General features: G+C 34.0%; 2 protein-coding genes across 2 annotated transcripts in view; one reads left to right on the top strand and one right to left on the bottom strand.

Moving 5' to 3' along the window:
* LOC126699774 (MDIS1-interacting receptor like kinase 2-like) overlaps window positions 1-25,487 on the bottom strand; it is a 74,482-nt gene that overhangs the window by 22,225 nt on the left and 26,770 nt on the right. The window lies entirely within an intron of this gene.
* Window positions 4,095-7,936, top strand: LOC126699775 (MDIS1-interacting receptor like kinase 2-like). The gene is made up of 2 exons (XM_050397746.1): window positions 4,095-7,463; window positions 7,542-7,936. Exons 1-2 carry the CDS (start codon window positions 7,292-7,294, stop codon window positions 7,817-7,819), a joined length of 450 nt encoding a protein of 149 aa, XP_050253703.1. The 5' UTR covers window positions 4,095-7,291; the 3' UTR covers window positions 7,820-7,936.

Here is a 25,487-nt window from a genome sequence, read left to right as displayed (position 1 = left end):
AGATTTTAAGAAAAAATATATATAAGTTTTCTTCAACTATAATTTCTAAGTGGATGTAATTCTTATTTAAATAGTATTATATGATATATATATATATATATATATATATATGTATGTATATGTATATTTAGTATTCTAGATATATCATATATGTAGACCACGGTTTGTGATGAATGAGTTATAGTCACATTGCAATTCTTATTTAAACTGAAATTTCAAATACCACTTCCAAAAACTAAATTATCTAAGACACATAAATAAATGAATAAAAGTAAATAGACAATCCTAAGAAAAATAAATAAATAAAAAGAAGAAGAATTTGATCACAATTGGAATACTAAACCCAGCAGTATTGGAAGACCAGCAGACACATAGTGATAAAAAGAAGGAAGGATTTTGATGAATACTAAACAAGACTTCTTAATGAATATATATATCCACCACCCTTACACATTTTTATTCCGTGATTTCATGGTTTTGAAATTTGAATGGGAAGTGCGACGGTTTGGTTTACGCAAAATGGGAAAGGTGAGGGAAGGGGATGATCTTCCAGTTCCACAATGCTGTTGCTACTGACTGAGAAAGGGTTTAACGAAATGAATTGCTGCGATTGGTGATCGTTTCAGGTAACAAACGCTCAGCAGTCAAATAAATTTGCTTATCAGCACGCTCTTTATTTTGCACAACGGATAAATGTCACATAACGTTATTGTAGGATCTACTCTATACTTTTGGGTTTAGGCATCGATTATAGGCAGTAGGCTGTTTGTTGCAGAAATTTTAATAAATTTTCAGATTTTAAGAATAGATATATACATAATTTTTGGATAAATATGACAAATTAAGTAATGAAAGAAAATAGTATTTGATTTACAACTATAACTATATATCTAAAATGTTATTAACAAAGCCTAAATCAATAGAATAAAATTACCTAAGGATATAATTTAAATAAAAAAGAGAGATAAAAAACGTAAAAGAAAAAAAAAGATTGAATTTGCATTTTTTTTCCTACAGTTTCTTTAAAAAACGTAAAAGGAAAAAAAGAAAAAACTTGCATTTTTTTTCCTACGTTTTTTTTTTTTTTAGTGGATAAATTTGCATCATATGTCATCTTTTTCCTAATAATAAAGTAAAAAAAAAAAAAAAAAGTTATTTTAGTTTCACCTAAACTACTTCTTTTTGTTCATATCATCTTCTTCACAACCTAAAATTTCCACTATGGGTTTGTTTGAATTGAACTTATTTTCGCTGAAACTGAAAACTGAAAACTGAAAACACGGTAGCAAAATAATTTTTAAATATGTGAATAGTATCGTAGAACCCGTGAATAGTGCGTGAACAGTGTTTTTGGGTGAACAGTGTTTTTTGTCCCTGCACAATAAAATCATGTGATATTACTGTTCACGCACAGGGGGATAAAAAAAGTCTGAAAACGCAAAATGTAAACGCCACATTCAGTTGAATCCAAATGGGTACTATATATACACAGTTTTTTGGTGTTTGATTATTTCTACTACATACTTTACAATTATTTGCTATATTCTTCATTTCTCCTCTCTGCCCTACCTACAACCTTGCAGGTAATTTTTTTTTCTTTCATCAAATTGAATAGATTTGGTGTATTTGTTGCCTTTTTATTATATATAATATGATTTTTATCAACAAGTTTTATAGATAGGCTGAAATTCTATGTTTGATTACACATTTTAGTATTTTTTTTTAGAAGTCAATATAGCAAGCAATATATTTTTATTTTTTAATTTCTTATTACATGATTATTTGTTGTTGACATCAATATTTTATAATGGATTTAATTTGTTATGACTTTTGTTTGGTGCTTTGTTCCATATAATCTATATTCTTTAATTAAAAGCAAAATTTGCTATCAAGTATGAAATTGGATATGAGAGAATCCATCCATCCAAAATTTCTATGTAAGTCTATCTTTACTTAACTCCGTTTTTTTTTTTTTTTTTTTTAATTTAAAAATTTTGGATATTTTTTCATTAATGAATTGAGGTTTTGGCTTAATATTGTTTTCAACCATTTCAATTATTGAATTCATTATTTTTTCATGTGTAATATTAATATCTCTGTTTTTTTTTTATGATAAAAAAAAATGTGTTCTTAAAGGCTAAAACACAATACAATTACAAACATTACTTTAAGTTAGGGTGTTATATTTATTTATTAGTAAGTTGGAATGTTACATTAGGTTAGAGTATTATATTTTTATTTATTATTAATTTAGAATGTTTTATATGGATACATATGCTGGTTTAGGGTTGATATAACTTATAATCATTTGAATTAAATCAATACTAAAACAAATTATTTAAATATCAAAATAAGATATAAAAATTATATTTCTTTTAAATGTACAAGTACAATTTATTTTTTAACCTTAAATTTTGAATTAATTCTCCTTTCATTTTATTTGTTATTAAGCCGTGCATCGCATGGGCATAATACTAGTATATAATATGGGTGTTAGGCACACGAAATTTATTTATTTATTTTTTTTTGAGAAGCAAAGAGACAACAACGCACAATTAAACAAACAAAGGCATCTTATCAAAAAAAAAAAAAATCAAAGGCACGGACCTAAAAAAAAAAAAAAAAAAAACCAGAGGCATAGTTATAAGAAAATTCATAAGCAAAAGAGAGTTAAACGTCTGGGTAAAGCAAACGCGAAGAAGAGGAAGAAGGGGCGGCGGAGACGATCGGATATACGGAGGCTACAATGAAAACTTGGAGCCGACGAAGGTGGTGTGCTCTATTTGGTATATTTTTCAGCTGGCTTTCTTTTTATTTTTTTTTATTTTTTATTTTGTACCAGCCGGTTTACTTGTTTCGGCCAAAATCCGAGCTTTTCACGGATATTGCCGGAAGAACCTGATACTACCCGGTATTTAGAGCTGCACGAAACAGCCGTGTTTCTGTACCGACTGTACGGTACGAAATCAACTCCAAAACCAGAACTTTGAATACAATTTTTTCAATGTTCAAACTTTTGAGTACATAGAATTCCTCCCATCAAAAAAAGTTGATAGAATTGCAACTTTTCCAACAATAAAAAACAAAAGGTGCTTAATTTCCTTCCCCGGGTTCTTTTTTCTTTTGGAATTTATGTTCATGGTCTTTTTCTTTTTCTTTCCCTTTCTCTTGACTTGGAAAATGAAACCACCAAAAAAGTATACTACTTTTCCACAGATTTTTCCAAATGTTAGGTATACGTGAAACTGACAACCAACCCGTCTGTTTCGGAAGAGAGCTATGGTAAATGATTGTTTGTGGCCCTAGAAAAGAACCCTTTTCCCACGCGAGAACAGCCTAGTCTAGAGGTGGAGCTATACATAGGTATTGGGTGGGGGCTATGGCCGTTCCAAATTTTGAAAATTTCCTTAATATCTATATATAAAAGAGTTTGTTACCCAACATGTTTAGATCATTTTTTTTTTCAACCCATTATGTATGTAGTAATTAACAAGTTATTAATTTATTAAAAAAATCTTGCACTAATTAACAAGTTATTATTTTATTAAAAAAATCTTATCACAAAAACTACATATGAAATGAAATGTATTTTAATTGTCATACAATGAGTTAAAACTAAAATATTTTCAAATATGTTTGGAGCATAACTTACTTCTCCAAGTTTTGGATAATTCATGCTTTTGAAAATTTTATTAATTTAATTGAAAGATTTTTTTAATTACTTTAGTATTAAATTTGACAATTTGGAATGAAAATGAAACTTTTTAAGAATTTCGCTATGAAAATGATAAAAAATAAATTTTATTTTATGAAATATCCATCAAACATAATTTTGATTAAAAATATTAAGTTCTTTTTTTTTATTTTTTTTATTTGGGGGTATAAGTATATACTCCTATATAACTTATTCAAATTTTTTTAAAAAAATGTATATAATAAAAAAGCGTGCATGTATGTATATACTTGTGTGTAAAATTGTCTTGATAAATATATTAATGTCGAAACTTTGACCTCAAACAAAAATTCTCAACCCTACCCCTTTCAATGTCAATGAACATGTTGAAACCCTTCTCTTCCCATTAGGGACACCACTTGACTTGATTGGTATTTAAAGAAAAAGAATGATGAAAATTGGTAAACAGAGATACTGAATCATATCCTTAATTTTCACTAGCTTCCAAAAAACAATGGCACTCATTAGCTTCAAAAAAGTATTTTCCCCCATTTCTCTACTCGTGTTGGCCCTGTTACATTTGTCCTTTATTTCTGATTCTGTTTGTGCAGATAAAGAAATCGAGACAAATGCTCTTCTCATTTGGAAAGCCAGTCTTCAAAATAAAAACCAGTCACTCCTGCCTTCATGGACTCTCCTTCCTAATAATAATGCAACCAATTCTTCCAACAATCAAAATGCAAGCTCAAATCCACGCAGTTGGTTCGGTGTTTCTTGCAACCATGCAGGAAGTATTATTAGATTAAACCTGACTAACTCAGGCTTGAAAGGTACTCTCCATGAATTTTCATTCTTGTCACTCCCTAACCTTTCATTTGTTGACCTTGGGATGAATGAACTCTTTAATACAGTTCCTATTGATATTAGTTACCTGTCTAAATTCATATATCTTGATCTATATATCCTTTAATAACTTATCGAGGAAAATCCCACCTCAGATTGGCCTACTGATCAACCTTGAGGCTTGCACCTCGCTAAAAATCAGTTAAGTGGCTCAATTCCTCTAGAAATAGGTCATTTAAAGTCTCTTAATGACCTTTCTTTGTATGCCAACAATTTCCATGGATGCATTCCTGCTTCATTAGGTAATTTGAGCTATCTGATTGACTTTTCTCTCAATAGTAATTTCTTTTCATGTTCCATTCCTATATCTTTAGGTAATTTAGGCAACTTGGCTTATATGTACCTCTATGATAATCAACTTTCTAGTTCCATTCCTCCATAAATTGGAAACATTACCAATTTAGTTGAACTTGACATAAGTAACAACAGTTTCAAAGGTCCCATCCCTTACAGTATTGCAAAATTTGAAAAGCTAACATTGTTGCATATGAACCAAAATCAGCTCTCTGGCTCCATCCCTCTAAAAATTGGAAATCTAAAGTCTCTCATATTCTTAAGCCTTGAAACAAATCATCTTTCTGGCTTAATTCCCACATCTTTAGGTTCTCTTAGAAACTTAAATGTTTAACACCTGTACAACAATCAACTTTCTGGTACCATTCCTGAAGAATTAGGAAACTTGACGTCCATAATTGATCTTGAACTGAGTAGACATCAGTTGAATGGTAATATTCCAATTTCCTTTGGTAGGTTGAGTGGCTTAAAAGCTTCATTCCTCCGTGATAACCAACTTTCTGGTCCCATTCCACCAGGGATCGGAAACTTAATGGAGTTGACTGCTCTGCTGCTGGATGCCAACCACTTCACTAGCTTTTTGCCTCAAAACTTATGCCATTGTGGGTCTCTCCAATTACTAAGGGCAGACAGCAACGATCTCATAGGTCCAATACCAAAAACCTTGAGAAACTGTAGAAACTTAATTAGAGTCCACCTTGAAAGAAACCAAATCTTTGGAAATATACCTGAAGATTTTGGTGTCTACAAAAATCTACAGTACATGGACCTGAGTTACAATAGATTTTATGGTGAAATCTCACACAACTGGGGCAAGTGCACACAACTAACCACTCTAAAGATTGTTGGGAACAATATTTTTGGTCGCATACCACTTGAAAAGACTTAGTCCAACTCCAATTACTTGATCTTTCTTCTAACCACTTGGTTGGGGAGGTTCCAAAGGAATTTAGAAAGTTGACTTATTTGTCGAAGCTAATGTTGAATGGCAATAAACTTTATGCTGGTTTACCCTTGGAGCTTGGGTCATTAATAAATCTTGAGTATCTAGATCTATCCACTAATAAGTTTGGTAAGGAAATCCCGAGAAACATAGGGAACCTTTTGAAACTATATTACTTGAATACGAGCAACAACAAGTTTATCCTAAATATTCCAGTCCAAATGTGTGAATTAGCTCATCTGTCCCAGCTAGATTTGAGCCTTAACTCACTCGAAGGAGAGATACCTTCACAAATCAGCAATATGCAGAGCTTGGAGTTGTTGAATGTATCCCACAATAACTTCTCAGGTTTCATTCCAACTACTTTTGAAAAGATGCATGACTTGTCGTCTGTTGATATATCCTACAATGAGTTGGAGGGTCCTCTTCCCAATAGCCAAGCATTTCATGATGCTCACATTGAAGCATTACAAGGTAATAAAGGATTGTGTGGAAACGTTACGGGATTGCAACCCTGTAAGGCAGGACATATCTCAAAGAAGGGAAATAAATCATTTTCCCTCTCTTGGGTACACTTTCACTTGTATTGGTATTCCTGGGAATATTCTTCATTTTAAAAGTAAAAGGGCAAAATCCACAAGAAAATCAAAACACATGCGAGGACAAGGAAGAAGTGTTTACAATATCAACTTTTGATGGAAGAACAATGTACTAGGAAATATTTGATGCAACCTATGGTTTTGATGCTAAGTTTTGCATTGGGGAAGCAGGAGATGGAACTGTCTATAAAGCCCAGCTAATATTTGGAGACACATTTGTAGTTAAGTGTTGGGCTTTGTGGAGCCTAGTTTTTTGTTTGATCCGATTTGACGACCCGACCGGAATAATATTGCGTGGTTTTTAATGGGAGATTTACTAAGGCTTAGTTCATGAAGCAGATGTATATGTAAATTGACTTTGCCGTGATTAGGGTTTTTTTAAGAATGTAGGTTGTTGTTGCCGCATTCTTGAGGGTGAGAGAAAAAGATTGTAGCCGCAATTTTGTACTCTGTATTCTTCCCTGAAAATAGTGAAATCCCAACAACTCCGTGGACGTAGGCAAATTGCCGAACCACGTAAATATTGTCTTGTACATGTGATTGTTTTTCTTTGGCCTGTGTTTTTCTCTATTTTTTGTTTCTCACAGGTTGGGAATTCGGCGTACTTCCTTACATTAAGAAACTCACATCCTTTTGTGATGGTAATATTTCACAACAAAAAGAGTTCTTAAATGAGATAAACGCATTAACAGAAATCTGACATCGAAATATTGTGAAATTGAATGGCTTTTATTCACATTCACGTTTCTCAATTTTCATTTACACTACCTTGAAAAGGGTAACTTGGCCTCAATTTTGAGCAATGATGGAGGAGCTAAAGAATTGGACTGGAATAAGAGGGTGAATATCATCAAAGGTGCGGCACATGCTTTGTCTTACATGCACCATGATTGTTCACCACCAATTGTTCATTGGGACATATCAAGCAAAAATGTTTTGCTGGATTCAGAGTACGAGGCTCATGTTTCAGACTTTGGCACAGCTAAGATTCTTAATCAAAACTCATCCAATTGGACTTCACTTGCTGGCACATATGGATATTTTGCACCAGGTAATGTACTTACTTGTTTAATCAATATAGAACATAGATCATATGAATACATTGGCATAATATTCTACTTTTTTTTAGAGCTTGCTTATACAATGAAGATAACTGAGAAATGCGACATGTTTAGCTTTGGAGTTTTGGCTATTGAAGTGATCAAAGGTAAGCATCCTGGTGAAATCATCTCCATTCTATCTGCTTCAACCGTGGAGGATAATTTCTTGTTGAATGATTTGTTAGACATACGCCTTGAGGTTGAGAATCAACTAATACTCATCAGAAAGTTGGCAATTGCATGTTTGCACGCTGATCCAAAATCTAGACCAACTATGCATATGGTCTCTCAGATTTTATCAAGCTGAAGTGCACTTTCCAAGACCCATCATAGTTTGAGTAGGAAAAGCAAGGATATGAAATAAGACACAATATTCTGTTAAATTTATGTTGTTTAAGGAAATTTTTTGTTTAAGATTATGTAATGCCTAGATAACTACTAGTTGTTTAATTGCAAGCATTAATAATGCACTTCTAGTAACATAGATTTCAAGGCATTGTGATTATACATGTTTGATTAGCTATTGTTAGGATTTTTGTCCCTGATAGTAACAAAGTTAACCAACTCTTGACCAATTAATTAATTAAATTACTTATGCTTTAGATTTGAACTGAATAGCAACACATAAACACGAATTACACAAAGACACCAAAATGATGACCCGAGAAAGCTGATGAAACAAACTATTTCATAGTAAAAACTTGGGGGATTTAATCATCAATACCCAAGTCAACAAATCCACTAGAATATTATAAAATTGTGTAAAAAAAGATTAACCCTAAATCTAATACTACTTCTGGTAGAACTTACTAACGTGACCATACACAGCTTCAAGACTATGGGTTCTTCTATTCTCAACTTGTTGCATGTGAATGTACGCTCAGGACTCTGAGAGCAGCTCTTAAAGATTTGTACCAGTAACTTGAATGTAAACTGGATGCAACAATTTCACTTTGATCATAGGATCTTTTGAATAAGCATAGGTCTTTGACTGATGCTTCAAGAGTGTTTGGAAAATTTCAGATTTGTGTATAAGACACTACTCTCCTGTAGTCTTAGAAAACATGCTTTAAGGCTTGCTTATATAGTGTACATAAGATGCAAGTAGCTTTAGATAAATGGTTGACAAAAAATACTGAGAATCCAATCAGCACAATTCTCGATCAGTTGAGATATGCAATTAATCAGTCGACTTAAGTAACTCTCGACAGGTCAAGTTGGTGACAAAATCCTGTGCCATAATAGTCCAATTTATGTTTCTTGATTTGTTTGAACCTTGGTTTGTCTTGTACTATGAATTACTTTGATATCAATTTAAGAGACAACCTAGATTATAACTATTACAAATGTTCATGACTTGTCATCCTAAAAATATGGACTTAACAATCTCCCCCTTTGACAATTCATGACAAAAAAATTTACATCAAAAGACTCATATTCAATACAACCCAAAGAAAATTTATATCCCTACAAACTACACAATCCTAGGAAGTGGCATGGAGGTTGAATGTCTTGTGTAAAGATTACTTACCTTTTTCTCAAATACTAAAATAAAAGCATAAACGCATATTGATTACAATGATATATAGATAAATACTACCAAAAAATAAATAAATAAATAAAAGCATGTGAGTCAACATAAGCAGCCAAATACCAATTGTTAACCAACAACCAAAAACTAAACATAAAGCATAGTGTATCAAAGATTTTTTTTTTTTTTTTTAAAAGGTGCAAGTCCCAAATAAAAAAGAATAAGAGTTTTAGAAATAAAATAACATAATCAAATAAAAGTCTCCCCCTCAATGCAACATCTCCCCCTTTCTGCCATGATGGACAAATGGGTCACGTGTAACGCCCCAAACTCAGATAAGGTCTAGAGAGCATGAATCCTCACATGTAACACCCCGTTGATAGGGTTGCGCGGTCCCCTCTTTGGAACCTAAGGGTACACTTCCTTGTTAAGGAGCTACCTCTTTGGAACCTAAGGGTGCACTCCCTTGCTAAAGAGCCCCCTCTTTGGAACCAATATTGATAAACTCCCTTGCTAAGGAGCTACTAAATGTGAATTATCCCCTCCTTGGGACCGTCTCTCACAAAGGACTATCTTCGGTATAACCATCCCTTACTAAGGACTAAATATGATACCGTGCTTCTATTCACAACTTGCCATAGGGTTTCAAATCAATTCTAATAATGCTCACACAAAGTAGGTTTAAGAACAAATCAGTTTCAACCAAGACACATGCTTTCAAACCATTGTAAGTACAAATAATTCATATCAAATCATAAAACATTTCATGAATGGGATCCAATAATACTTCCTCAAAGTCAATCATACACAAGTCTAACCATAAGCTTTAGAGATGCATTATCACACAAGTATATGTATACAAAGTGCTCATCCCACAACATTTTCAAAGAAACAAGTATACAAGGTTTTCTCAACATCTACAGAGTGCGCAAATATTTCTTTATTATAAGTTATAAATATAGTTTGATGGTCAAAACCATCTTTATGAAACCCACCAAATTAGTAAATACCACTTTCCTTATGTATCCTGCAAACCAACAACTTTGTGCTCTGAAAAGGTCATTGATTAGAACCTAGCAATTACAAAAATATCAATTCACACGAATCACCGCTGTAAAATCTGGTCTAATGCTTTAATTAATAGTATAAATCTCGAAAATACTAATGTTTCCAAATATTCCATTAATTATTCACCTTCAGAGTGAATATCCAATTGTTCTAACCTATGAAATTCCAAACTCTAACGTTTAACACACACACACACACCTCTCTCTCTCTCTCTCTCTCTCTCTCTCTCTCTCTCTCTCTCTCTCTCTCTCTATATATATATATATATATATTTGCCACAACATGCACATTATTCACCTTCCCTATAGGAACAATTTCACTCTTAAATGATTTTCTAGAAGACTCAGTTTAAAATTCATTATAGTTTTTGAGAAGGGGCAGTGTTTTGCATGTCATCAAAATGTTAAAGAGGGGTAGGTTGTTGCCCCTGTAGACTAGTTTCCGAACTACATTACCTATCAATATGTTGGTTTTGTAGGATTTAGTTATTTCATATTCTTTTCATTTTGAGGCCTGGCTAAGTAGAATTAGCCATAAACGAGGCCTAGCTACCTCGAATTAGCCATAAATTTTCTTCTTGTTCTGGTGTTGTGTTCAGAGAGGGTGATATTGTGTATTTGTTCCAAAAGTGTTCTAATGCTTTTGGAAATTATATTGTCATGACTAAACTTAAGGCTGGGGGTCATAGGAGATTGGTGATCATACTAGAGGGAAAGGTGATGTATGGGTGGAGGGGGTTCGACTTTGAGCTATAGAGTTTAATAACACCCAAAAAACCAATGAAAACCTTAGATGGGAAGAAAAAGCAGTTGTAATCTAATGTGAATGTTTCTCGCTCTTTTGTAGCAATGATTAGAGGAGAGAAGCAGAAGACTGTTGTGGCTTCGGATTCTAGGCCTCTTGCCATTGACAAGTGAAAAAGGTATCATTGGAGATCCTTTGTTAGTTGTAAAAAATCCAGTGAAAGCACTACGTGATGAGAAGGAAAGGAGCCAGAAAATTTTTCCAGAGGGGAAATCGATGAGCAGTGGTGAAAGGCAGGTTTAGAACATTAAAATTCACCTGAAATTAGTGGAAAATTTTCAAACAAGGTCACCATTACGATTTGATTCAAAATCAAAAGGAAAGAAGGTGCAAAAATCATAGGATTCCCAAGTATTAAGGAGGGGATTGACGATTGTGTGCAGTGAAGGAAATAAGAGGCGGGTTCGGTAGGTTTTCCATAAAGGAATAGACAAATTAGTCTATTCAGCTGGTCACTCACAACACAATCCTAGATGGACCAAGGAGTTTTAAAGACAACAAAACAAACAGTGGGTTTAGTTAAGCCCAGTCAAAGTAATAACCTAGGCCTGTCTCAAGCCCAACTAAAGGTTGGATCAGCCACGTCACTCACAACACATACCCAAATGGAACAAGGAGTGTTAAAAACAAAAGAACTAATTAAGGGTTCAGTCAAGCCAGTCACAATAATAACATGGGCCTACCTCAAGATCAACTAAAGGTTAGGGAAGTTATTATGGTCCATGATAATTGTGAAATCTAGTTGGATTTTGGACATTTTGTTATACCGTTTGTTGCCCATAGTAGTAGGGAGCAAGAAGAATCCTCAAAGGCAGTAGCATCACGATCATGCATTAGAGTTTTATCACTTCAGCAATATTCTTCGAGTCAATTGAAGCAATTGAGTAGAGTGATTGTCTCGGATGGGTGTTTGGTGTTTAGGTTGAGATCAGATTTGGTGGGAAGTACCTGGGGTGGTTTTGCCAAATAAAATAAACAAAGTTTTTATTTATTTATTTATTTTTTTAATATTGGGGTTATATTTCCATAAAAGAAATCCACCTACACAATATTGAGGTTATATTTCCCTGACTTTTTTAAAAGAACAATTGCTATACAAAAATTGCAAGAAGTGAGATTTCATAGTGTTTCTATCTTCTTTTTTTTTTTTTTTTTTTTGAGAAATTAGTTTTTCTATCTTTTATTAATAATAATAATTAAAAAAAGTGATATTTCAAAGTGACCCAAAAAAAAAAAAAAAGTGACGTGGTTGTCATAAGCAAAATACCTAATTTAAAAAAAAAGAAAAAAAAATCAGGTTGGTGTATGGTTGTCATAAACAAAATACATAATTTTTTTAAAAAAGGGAAAAAAAGAAAAAGAAAAAGAAATCACGTTGCTGTAAAGTCCTTGTTTAGAAAAGACACACACAATATCATTTTAAGACTAAAAATAAAAAAGAAAAAAGAAAAAAAGAAAAGTCAAAACCCTACCTCCTAGACCCTAGTTCCCTCCCTCTCCCTCTCACTAAAAACAAACGCCCCCCTTTTTTCGTTTTTTGATCCCATGCCTCCCTTTCCCTCTCACTAAAATACAAACACTCTATTTCACTAAAGAAAACTAAGAAGAAAAAAAAAAAAAAGAAAAAGAAAAAAAAGCTCTCACCTCTATACTCTATAGCCCACATATTTTTCAATATCCCTCCACTGTTCACTCTTTCTTTCTCTTTCTGCCAATCACAGTCAAACCCAAAAGGTCAGTTTTCTTAAATCCTTATATTTTGATTTATTTTGTTAATGTATATTGTGGATTAGTAAATGGATTTGTTGGTTTATTTCCTTCATCTAAATTTTGGGATTGGCTTAGATATATCTCTTTCATAATATATAATCTCATATTGTAGCCAAAGTTCTTGACAATTTGGTACTAGTAAATAGTGTAATGTTTGCGTGTATTGGTGGCCCCAGCCAATCTATTGATTAGTCTTAATTATATGCAAACACCTACTACACGTGTTTGTTTTTTTAGAATAATCAACATTAATTTTTTTTTCTATTTTATTGAGGTTTTTGAAATAAGTGACAAATTTGCTCATTATAGTTTTCAATTAATTGCTATTCTTGGTGCATATATAATTTTATGTGACTTGTTGTGGTGATGGATATATTGTTAAGAGTGATGGAGATGTACTATTAATGTGGTTATTGGTGGCAGATGTATTCATGGAAATTCTTACTCACAAGAGAACTACAAGGTTCTTATCAGTAGTAAGGATTTATGATAATTGCAATGTTTGTGTCGGAAGTAAGGATTTATTTTTGATGTTTTGTCATTTATCGTGGTGATTGTGTTAATGTTTTTAAATGAATATATTTTAGTTAATTCTTTATTATTTGTTGTGAATATAAAATTTTGCGTAGTTATAATTTTTGTATATTTATTCAGTTTAATTTGAAATATTGCAGAATAATGTTAGGGAGGAGATCATATTGTGAATAATGACAAAAGATGACTTTAAGGAGGAAGGTGACTCTCAGATTGAGGAAACTAACTCAGATGATAACTGATCTTCCAATACTTATGCTTTCAAGTTTCACGAAGGATATAATTAATATAGCTTTCATGTATTATTGAACATCACGCTATTTTGTAGACCTTTTGATATTTTCATTTTTATTGCATTATTCACTTATTAGTTTTGAACAATTATGGATTTGTACTTGTTATTTGAATGGAGAATTTTTTATGAGATGTATGTTTGTAATTTATATATTATTTATTTACTTTCATGTAATTCATGTGTTTCATTTTCGACAGAATTGTTTTGTCGTAATTAAAGTACTATAAACAGCCTTTTTTTTTCGACAAAGCTATTTTGTTGCAAATAATGTATTAGTGACGTGGTAACTAATTTTTAATTATGGTCAAAGTTCGTCGAAAAAAAGTAAATGGTCACTAAGATTTTACATTTTTGACAAAAAGCTAAGTATTTACGATGGCTTTTAGTCTTTGAAAAAAATACATTAATGATGCCTATAGTTTGTCGCAAAATGTATTTGGTCATTCAACTTCATCGTTTGAAATTGTATTTTTGATGGAAAATCAAGTATTTATGATGACTTTTAGTCATTGAAAAAATACATTAACGATGGCCTTAGTTCGTCACAAAATATATTTGGTCGTCCAACTTCTTCGTATGAAGTTGTATTTTCGACGACAAATCAAGTATTTATGATGACTTTTAGTCATCGAAAAAATACATTAACGACGACCTTAGTTCATCACAAAATGTATTTGGTCGTCCAACTTCCTCATATGAAGAAGTATTTTCGACGGAAAATATCAAGTGCTTACGACGGCTTTTTACGGTCGAAAATGAGTGTTAGCGACGGCCTTGTCGGTAATATAGTATTACCGACAAGGCTTTTACCGACGGAAGTCGACAGTCTTTTGCCGTCGGCACTACTAATCTGCGATGGCCTTTTGTGTTGTTGTGACGAACTCTAGGCGTCGCTTATAGCAATCTTTTTTGTAGTGGTTGATGTTGCTAGATCGGGCGATTCTATGGAGTAATTCAATCTTCTATACTATTAGAGAGTTGATAGGTCGGATGAGAGTGACAGAATCAACAACGGTAGGTGATTGCATGGAGTCACAAGCTTTGGCGTTGGAGGCGTGGACAAAAAGGGGTAATTTAGAGCTGGTGGAGTCATATGCTAAATTTAGGCTCGGATCTACCTCGTACTGAATGGGCTGGGTTGGGGGATGTTAAAGAAAGTGGAGAGGGAAGTCCTATGCTATGTACACCTTTAAACATAGTTGATCCATTTTTGCAGGACAATAATACTAGAATTTTAGAGATTGATGAAGGCAGATTGGAGGCATCCCGATGGGTTTAATATACAATCCATGGATTCAATAAATTGGTTGGGTTATCTGTGGACAGACATGAGCAACTATGTATTACTTTGTTTTTAAAAAATGAGTAGGAATTGGAGGCAGCTAGGGTGATGAAAAGGGGGGTTGTTGGTGTTGTGGGTGCCAACACGCGTCGTCGCTTGGGGAGTATGCCTCGGGGGAGTGGACCGAGGTGGAGAAAAGAAATCGCCACCTAGTTTTTTTTTTTTTTTTTTTTTCAACAAACAAAAATATCCAGACCTTTTTGAGTATCTGACTAATCCCTCGGGCATGTGTAGTCCTCCCATCCCACACATACTAGGTTATTACATGGAGAAATTCCATAAGAGTGGCCCCAAGATGCTGGCAAGAGGTTTTGAACCCAGAATCTCATAGATATGTCATGAGGCCTTAGGAACTACTAAGTTAACCCCTTGAAGTTATAATTTTCATAATAGTTGAATTGACAAAATTTTCACTAGTTATTATATGGCCAACATTGACTAATTTTTTGGCATGCTAATAACAACTTAATATTTTGACGATTCATTAAATTTTTATGATTTTTTTATTCATTAAATTGAAATATCAGGGATAGTTGTTCTAAAAATTGAAATATCAGGGCTAGTTTGGTAAGAGACTTCTAGTAAAGTTGTTTAAGTGTTGTCAAAATAAATTTGGGTTAAAAATACGTGTTGTGATATTTAAACACTGAAACCTATTGTTTGAGTTATATTGTTCGAGTTACGTTACCAAACAGACCCTCAATCTTTTGAAACACATCTTTTCGCAGAGAGGAAATTAGCAACTAATTTTCCATACGAATCCGAGCAGAGAGTAAAGGTGAAGCGGAATTTACATAAAAGTTAAAACTGAATCAATTTCCTATACACGCATGGTAACTTCCAAGTTCCACGTCTTACTTTTCATCACATTCAAATGTCCAATGTCCCACATTCAAAGCTTTTTTCTATATATTTTTTTTGTGAGTACCAACTAAATGTATGGGTAATTTGTGGGCCATTTGGAATAATTGCAAATGCACCAATTTTTCCAGCCAGCCTCTTACCAAATGTTCCACATTCATAGCTTTTCTCTAATTTTTATTGTGTCTAGGAGAAAAGATCACTAAGAGGAAATATAAAAGTCTTTTTTTTGGAAGAAAAACTTCCAATTTTGACTTGACTTTTTGTACACATAGTTAGAAAAATCCAATATTAAAGTAAGTAATTTGATTGGTAATTTGAAAAAGTTTTTTTCCCAAACTAGTTTGGAGATACACTCTTTAAACTCCTCCTATATTTTTTGTTAGATGTGAATTTTCAAAAATTAACGTTAGATTTCATGTTTTTATTATATCTTCTATGCTTGCAAAATTTAAAAAAAAAAAAAAAAAAATTAAGGTGTAAATGCACTTTTAGTCGCTACATTTTGGCTTTTTTCCATTTTGGTCCCTACATTTTAATTTTATCACTTTTAATCCCTAAATCAATTAACACGTGTTATTTTGGTCATTTTCGTCAGTCAGCAGACGGAAATTACATAGGTGGCAAATTGAGTGCACCGCTGGTACATTAAACGTTGACGTGGCCAATTAAAAAATAATAAAAAATTTTAATTAGCATTTAAAAAAAATGCCATGTCAGCTTCTAAATATTAAAAAAAATTTAATAATCAATTTTAACGAAATTAAAAACAATAAAATACATACATTCATATCTAATTCATTTTGAACAAGAACACATAAGAACACAATCACAGTTTTAAACATCATCACAAGATTGATCAAATAGCTACAACATTGATCAAATTTTTTTAATTTCAAATTTTTATGATATAAAATTATGCATAAAAAAAGGACTTATAAATCAAATAGTAAATAATATCCAATTTAAATGAAACTTGATATGTGCATGTTAAGAACATAAAGAAAATGCAATACAATCCAACGGTTAGATTGTCAAAATTCGCATCCAATAAAGAAATATATGAGGAATTTGAAAGATTTCTATTCAAATTATTTTGGAGAGAAACCTTGTCCTTTGTAATTTAGGGTTTAGTTAATGGGTACTCTTAAGGCATTTATTAATAGTTCATTTTAGGAAATTAACAAAGTTTGGCTTCAATCTTGGTTGTAGCCTAAGGCTACAACTTCCATTAAAAAAATTAACATGACTACATATTTTGAAAATCTAACCATTGATAAAATATTCTTTATATTCTTAACACACGTCAAATTTTGTGATAATTGGATATTATTTATTATATGATCCATAAACTTATTTTTAATACATAATTTTAGACTATAAAAATTCACAATTTAAACAATTAATTGATGGCATAATTATTGGTCTTTTGGAAAGTTTGCATGCATGGAGGATATAAGAAGAAAATAGAACCCAATGATGAATTTGTCACATCCAATAAAAAGATATTGAGTGAAATTATAGTTTTAGGTACAACCTAGTTTGTAGTCAAACTTTGTTCTTAGGAAAGATTTAGTATCACTTTTATAGAAAATATTAAAATCTATTAAAAAATCAATTACGTTTTTTCTTTTCTCCAAAAAGGTTTATAAAATTACTTACTAAACTGATTCCTTTAGGGCATTCGTTAACTTTTTCACATTTAAAATAATTGCAATTGCATGAATTCCTCGAGTCAGGCACCTCTTACCAAATTTCCCACATTCAAAGCTTCTCTCTAATTTTTCTCGTAATTACTAACTAATGGTATGTTTGGTTGGGATGATTTTGGAAAAGATGGAAAAAGATGAGAGGAAAATAGGAGAGAAAATAGTTGGAAAATGTGTTTGGTTGGAAGGCGGAGGGAAGGAGAAAACTGGTGGGGATTGACTGTTTTCACTTCGGGCCCACCAAATTACAATCTCTCCAAAATAGAGAAAAAATATTTGTGCATATAAATAGAATATTCGGTCTTTGGTGCTTCACTATTTGCTTCCTTCAATTTCTTTTTCTTTTCTTTTTACTCGCTTTTGCTTTCACTCTTCGCTTCTATCTCTTGTTGTTGTTGTTGCTTTTTTTTTTTTTTTTAATTGAAGGATATGTTTCATCTTTTTGGGATGTGGTTGTAGTTAATTAATATTTGATAGTCATACTTGTCTTTTCATTCATCTTCATTGTGGTTTTTTTTAATTGACATTGTATTTTTTTTTTTAATCCAGAAATTTTATAATAAAGTCTGTGTATCTATTTTATTACATTAAAAAAAATTAATGTTAGCTAAAAAAAAAATGTAATAGGGATATAAGTGTAAATATATCAAACTCGATTTTCTATTCTCATTTTTTTTTCTCAACCAAATAAAAAAGTTTTTCATTTCTCCACTTTTCCACCCCCAACTAAACACAAATAAGGGAAATTAAAATATTTTCTATCCTTCTACTTTTTCATCCTCTCTTCATTTTCTTTGCTCCCACTTTTCCATATTCCAACCAAACAGACCCTAAATGTCTAGGTCATTAGATTGGTCATTTAGAATAATTGCAAATGCACTGATTCCTCAAGTCAAACCTCTCTACTAAATTCTTTACGGACATTTGGTATATTCTTCTATGACCCAATTTTGAAATCATAACTTTTTTCACAATTTTGATACAGCAGTGAGTGATGGATAAAAAATAGTAGATTTATGTGAAAGTAAAAGGCAACTAATCATAGTTTGCTACATCAGATTTATGACAAAAAAAGTTGTTGATAGCAAAATAGTGAATCCTACATAAATTTCATCCCTCCAAATTAGCCCACTTTTTCTTCTCTCATGTCAACCAAACAAAGAAAAAAAGTGTGTCATAAAAACTACATTCATTCCCTCCATCTTTCTTTCAATCCAAACAAAGTGTAAATCATAATTTTTTTTTCTTGACAAATGAAAGCACAACTTCTAGAGTTAGACTGTTTAAAGGTCTTGCTTCCATGGTTTAAAAATGGGATTGGACTGGACCATGAACCAAGCACCAATCTAGTCTGGTTCATATAAAAACCAAAAATATTAAATTAAATTTAAAATAATAAAAAAGGGGGTAAGATTTAACCGGTTTTGAAGAATAGGAGAGGATGATAGGAACATGTTGTTTTTCAACAAATCACTACTTTTTTTAGATTGGACAATAAGGAACAGTGGACTCAGCAATGGCAGTAATGGAGGCACTACACGAAGGGGAGTGGACCAAGTGTTACACCTCTTTGACAACAACAAGAATCAGTGGCTGTAGAGAGGTTCTACGTTAACTACTAGTTCTAATTGATAGTTGAGAGTCTTTCACTAAGACAGTGAACAAACACTTGGTGATTATTTGTGTTTTGGTTTTTGGTGCTTCATGCACCACTTAACATTAGGCTTTGGCCTACCCCCATTACCTCCTTTGATTTACTTAGGCTTTGTCGTTTGGGTCTTTGATCATTGTCTGTTAACGTGTAATAGGTTGTAAGCTTTAGGCCCGCTTTGTTTACTTGTACTACACACATACTTGTATTATACACTCTACCTCTTATATAAAGGCACTCTTGTATATTTTATTACTTGAGAAAGACAATACATTTATTCAAAATTTTTAACATGGTAACAAAGCTGTTGTTCTAATTTTCTTGTGTCTTGCAATCTTATCTTTGTTGGTATTTTCCGCTACTTCAACTTCTTCGGTTAGTAAACCTTTTCGGTGCCCTCTCCTAACTGCTCTACCACCGTCAGAGGTCCTCAAGGTTGAATCTCCACCGCCAAAAGCTCGCTCACCACCACCAAAACTATTAGGACATATGTGAATCATGTTACGAACATATGTCAATATAGAATTGGCTAATCCTTTGACAAAACGCACTTTACTTGTAATTGGGTAGATCTAGGATGTGTTTAATACTTTAAGGAACAAGGTTTCAAGTCCAAGTGTTAAAGCCATACAAATTTGTCCAAGAATCAAGTGAAGAAGTGCTAGATTTTAAAGCTCAATAGCTATCTCAACAAATAGCATCTATCGAGGTTTAAAAGGCAGCCTTTGCCCGATGCTTGACAACTGCTCGATATATACCCTATCTATCAAGATTTATGAAAAACAGATTTTCAATTCTGATTTTCATCCAATCCATTTATACATGTTTGGGCTTTCTTTTCTCATAACCCTAAACATATATAAGAATCATTTTTATTTTTAGGGCCATCATAGCTGATGCAAGTGAGTGCAACTTGATGCAAAGGTTTTTCACAAGCATATTGTGACCAGAGACAATTTGCTCTAGTTCATCTTCCTCTTCAAGAAGCTGCTGCGTTTGTGCACCGTAGGATTTTGTAACCAAGGAGCTTCGTGATCTTCATTGTGTTGATGAACTGATGAACTTTGCAGCCAACATCCTTCTCAAGTTGGTGGTTAGTCACGTACTTGGATCCGTGCACCAATTAGTTAGTCATGTACTGGGAGTCGTGCATTGAAAAAGAGAGATTGTCACTATAGACAAGTCCAATTGGGTATTGAGGTAAGGGTTTAACTATAGGTTGGTATAAGGTACTGGGATTCCTTTACTTGTAACCACTTGTTGTGATAATAGTAGATTCTCAGGAGTGGTGACCTTAAAATCACTAGATGGGGTTTTTGCCTTGGAGGTTTTCCCCATTCGTAAACAAATCACCGTGTCAACTTTATTTTCCGCTGCATATTAACTTAGTTGGTGATTTTTTTGTGCTACCATGAGTATTGCATGTTAATTAACTTAATTAATTCACTTGGTTAATTAATTGGCTAATCTATCACAAGAGGTCAATACATTCTTGGCCTATCAAGTGGTATAAGAGCATGCACACTTTGATTAGAGTTAATCTTTGATATATGATCCATTGACCCCTATTGTCATGGATAAAGGACAATTGTTAATTATACCTCCTTTATTTGATGGCACTAACTATGCATACTGGAAAGTACGCATGAGAGCTTTCTTACAATCATTAGATGAAAAGTGTGGCAAGCTATGGAGATAGGCTGGACCAAGCCTAAGGAAGCGCCGGCCGATTGGGATGATGCTAAGATTAAGGCGGAAAATTTCAATAGCCGGGCATTGAATGCGTTATTCAGTGCGGTCATGAATGAGGAGTTCAAGAAGATATCCTCTACTGAAACTGCAAAGGAAGCGTGGACCATCCTCCAGACAACCTATGGAAGAACTAAGGCTATCAAGGATTCGAAACTTCAGAGGCTTACTACAAGCTTTGAAGATATCAAGATGGAGGAGGATGAGTCATTTGATGAGTTCTATGCCAAGCTCAAGGACATAGTGAACACAGCCTTTAATCTTGGGGAAACCATTCCCGAACCTAAGATTGTTAGAAAGGTGCTTAGATCTCTAATTGAGAAATTTCATGCCAAGATCACCGCAATTGAGGAATCAAAGGATATTGAAAAAATTCCTTTGACAAAGCTGGTTAGCAATTTGCAGACTTATGAGTTGGGTTTGACAAGGATTGGAAAATCTAGTAAGGGCAAGAGCATGGCATTGAAGGCCAAGAACAGTGACATAGATGAGTCTTCAGACGATGAAGATTGTAAAATGAAATCCTACATTACAAGGCAATTTAAAAAGTTTATGAAGAATGCCAATGCCAAATGATTTGACAAAGACCGCAAGCAATCCAGTTCGTCTCAGTTCAAGAACTAAGACAAAGGAAAGAAGGATGCTAGGGATGGTGGTCAATACACTATTCCCTTAGGACCAAAGTGCTTTAGGTGTAAAGGCTTCGGTCACATGAAACAAGAGTGCTCTACGTATCTCAAGACCATTGGGAAGAGAAGGAACTTGCTGCAACTTTAAGCGACACCGAGCCTGAGGATGATTCTGATAATGAGGATGATGGAATCCTAAATGCCTTCACTACCACTGTAGATCCTACTAAGGGGATTGTTAAAAATGTGGGTGATGAAGAGGACTTGGTGGATTCTAAGTTCAAGAAAATGGACGATCAAAATGATATGCATACAACCTATGAAAAGTTGTATAAGGTTTCTGAGAAGCATGAGAAACTATATAGGCTGGCCACCAAGAAGCTGAGTGATGTGGAACTTGATCAAGAAGAGCTTTCCACAAAGTTTGATAAAGCAAATCAGACCATTGGAGCATTGCAATTTGAGAACAACTTTTTGGTTGAGAAGACCAAGAAGCTTAAGGCAGAGCTATTCCAAGTCAAAGCTCAGTTGGAAAGGACTTCAAGTGCAAAGCTTGACGAGATGCTCAGCTTTTAGAAATCTGCTTCTGATCGAACCGATTTAGGGTATGATTTCTCTTCTCCTAATATTGCTTCTACTGGTATTACTGTTTTTGTTTCTCCTGCTAATAATGTTGAATCTGAGAACAATGATGTGAAAACTATTTTAGCTTGTGAAAACTATTTTAGCTAGTGAAAACATGGATAAGGGTAAATCTATCTTAGGAGCACCCCTTGAACTTGATAAGAAAGGGATTAAAATCCTTAGGGCTAAGAAAGGACACTCAAAATCCTAAACAGAAGAAGCAGCATCTCTGTCATCACTGTGGAGTGACTGGACATACTCGACCTAATTGCTATAAGTGGTTAGCCACCCAACAGAGCAATAGTATGATCTCATTGGGAAACCAAAATCAGTTTCCATCCTCCTTTGCTCCTCTTGGCTCCTTTGCTCCTCTTGGAGATCTACTTAAAGCCCTTATTTTCCTTTCGAACTTGAACGGTTTCAATTCTTCCCCCTCATCACCAAATCAAGGGTTTGTAAAACGGAAAGGTTCTTCCAAAGTGTGGAAGGAAAAGGACTCCAAGTGATTTAGTCACTTTTTCTCTCTCTCTCTCCCCTTTCTTGTTTTTGAGTTGCATTACTTGTGTGTTTTTACTATCTTGTTTTGAGTCAGTCTAGTTTTATACTTTGCTTTGTTTAATATGTTTTTGCTTTGTTTATTTTTAGTTTTTTTTTTCATAAAAAATAAAAAAAAAAATTGAAAAATAAAAAAAAATACAAAAACAGTGTGTGTTTGTGTACATTGGTACTTGTGTACCTCGAATGGTCATTGAAACAAAGTTTTCTAAATTTTGTATCTTTTGTAGCTTAGATGAGCATCTCTATGCACAACTAAGCAAGTGAGCTTTGTGGCTCGTGTTTGTGATAAGTAAGATTAAGTAATTTCTTGTACTTAACACTCGCATCACTTTTTTTGGCAGGACGGACTAGAAAATCCTAAGAGAAAGACATAAATAACCATTTCACCACTGTTGCCCGCCAATCATGAAATGACATCTGTATGCTTCGGCATAGCAAAAGTGTAATGTCAAAAGCTTAACATCATTGGGTATTTCTTTTCTCTCTCTTATATGCCCATGCATGATATGCTTAAAAGAAAATATGTAAAGAAAAATAAAAGAAAAAAGAATCAAAATTCTTTAGATAAGATTGCAAGCGTGTCTTCTAGGAGATGTGGGAGTTATAGGATTTATCTCGAAGGCAATAGTCCCCATTAAGCAGTTATGATTGTGTATGAATTAAAGTGATTTTCTCATATCTCAAATCGTCATAACATGTAGACATTCATGCAATCTTGCGATGTTTTTCACATACAACATACAATATTCTTTACTACTCTTGATACATGTGAAGGTACAGTGTGATTTGGCTATCACAAGGAATACATCAAAACTATCTTGACTTTTTTTTGAAATATAAAATTGGTTAGACTTGTTTAGTGTGTGTGTGTGTGTGTGTGTGTGTGTGTGTGTGTGTGGATATAAATGCTTGACATTTTCTTGTTGACAGATGTTTTTGAGAGTTCAAAATGTTGGTTATGCGACAAATGTCAAAGGTTCAGCAACGTCATCAGATAGCCAACAAAAGAGTTCACCCCAATGACAGCCCCATGGCCTTTCGCTCAATAGGGATTGGACATCATGGGCCTATTCCCAATAGCAATGAGACAGTTGAAGTTCCTAATAGTCGGCATAGACTACTTCACCAAATGGGTAGAAACTGAAGCCCTGGTCACCATCACAGAGCAGAACATACGAAGCTTCCTCTAGAGGAACATCAACTGCAGATACGGGATCCCTAGAGTGTTGGTCTCAGATAACGGGAAGCAGTTTGACAACTACTCTTTTAAGGACTTTTGCTTACAATTGGGGATCAAGAACCACTACTCTTCCCCCTCCCACCCTTAGGCCAATAGACAAGTTGAGATCACGAACTGATCCTTACTTAAAATCATCAAGACTTGACTCGAGAGGGCAAAGAGTATATGGCCAGAAGAGTTGCCAAGCATACTATGGGCATACAAGACAACAACCAAAACACTTACAGGGCCGTTTTGACTAGCATACAAAAGCGAAGCAGTTATCCTAGTTGAGGTCGGAGTCACAAGCTACAGGGTGGACAATCATGATGAAGGAAGGAACGACGAGGCCATGCGTCTACAGCTTGACCTAATGGATGAAGTCAGAGCGACAACTGAACAAAAACTAGCACGATACAAGGACCTCATGGCCAAGCACTACAACTCCAGAGTCAGACACAGAGACTTCAAAGTTGGAGACCTCGTCTTGAGGAAGGTGACGGGCGCCACTAAAGATCCCTCCCAAGGAAAGCTCAGTCCTAACTGGGAGGGACTTTACAGAATCACTTCATGGCAGAGGAAAGGCACCTACCACCCGGAGACGCTAGATGGACAGAAGTTGCACCATCCATGGAACATCGAGCATCTTAGGAAATACTACTAGTAGATGACAGTATGAAGGGCGCCACTCCTCATTTCCAGTTTATTCCTTTTAGTCAATTTTTATCTACAGTACTTTCTAAGCGCAAAGGGCAGGTTTTTATTCTTTTTAAGAACAAATTTTTACTTATGCACGTATTTATCACAATAAGAGGAGTTATTCAGATATTACATGTGTATGTGTACGTTTCTACAAAACCACGTCCAAAAGTGGATAGATCGTCCTAAGGGATGCCTACAAAATAATTGAGTCCACAAATGGGCGAATTCACTAAGTCCACAAGTGGAAGACTTCAAAACCAAGTCCACAAGTGGACGGATCATTCCAGGGGATGCCTACAAAATAATTGAGTCCACAAATGGATGAATTCACTAAGTCCACAAGTGGACGAGTTCATTATGAAGTCCACAAGCGAACGAGTCCACAAGTGGACGAGTTTCTTACGAAGTCCACAAGTGGATGAGTTTATTACAAGGTCCTTAAGTGGATGAATTCATTACGAAGTCCACTTAAGTGGACAAAGTCATTACCAAGTCCATAAATGGACGAGTCTGATACTTAGTCCTCAAAAAGGACAAGTTAAGTCCAACAAGTAGACGAATTCATTACGAAGTCCACAAGTGGACGAGTTCATTGCGAGGTCCTCAAATGGACAAATTCATTACGAAGTCCATAAATGGACTAGTCTTATACTAAGTCCTCATAAAGGACAAATCATGTCCAAAGTGGACGGGTTTGCACCTACATGTCGTTAAGTACTAATAGACGAGTTACTAAATACTAAGTGGAAGGGTTCATTCGAAAGATGCATGAAGTCCCTAAAGGACGAGCGCACCCAACAAGATGGGAGCATCCTAACACGTACACCCATCCCAAGATTGACGACATACGCATATATCAAAGTAAGAAATCAATACTTAAAGTGACAAATATAAAATGTTAAACAGACCCCATAATATAAAAAAAGTGC

The sequence above is a fragment of the Quercus robur genome, chromosome 9 (assembly GCF_932294415.1).
Source record: "Quercus robur chromosome 9, dhQueRobu3.1, whole genome shotgun sequence".
NCBI classification, from domain to species: domain Eukaryota; kingdom Viridiplantae; phylum Streptophyta; class Magnoliopsida; order Fagales; family Fagaceae; genus Quercus; species Quercus robur.
The sequence above is the reverse complement of the archived record's forward strand: the minus strand, read 5'-3'. Positions and strand labels throughout refer to the sequence as shown.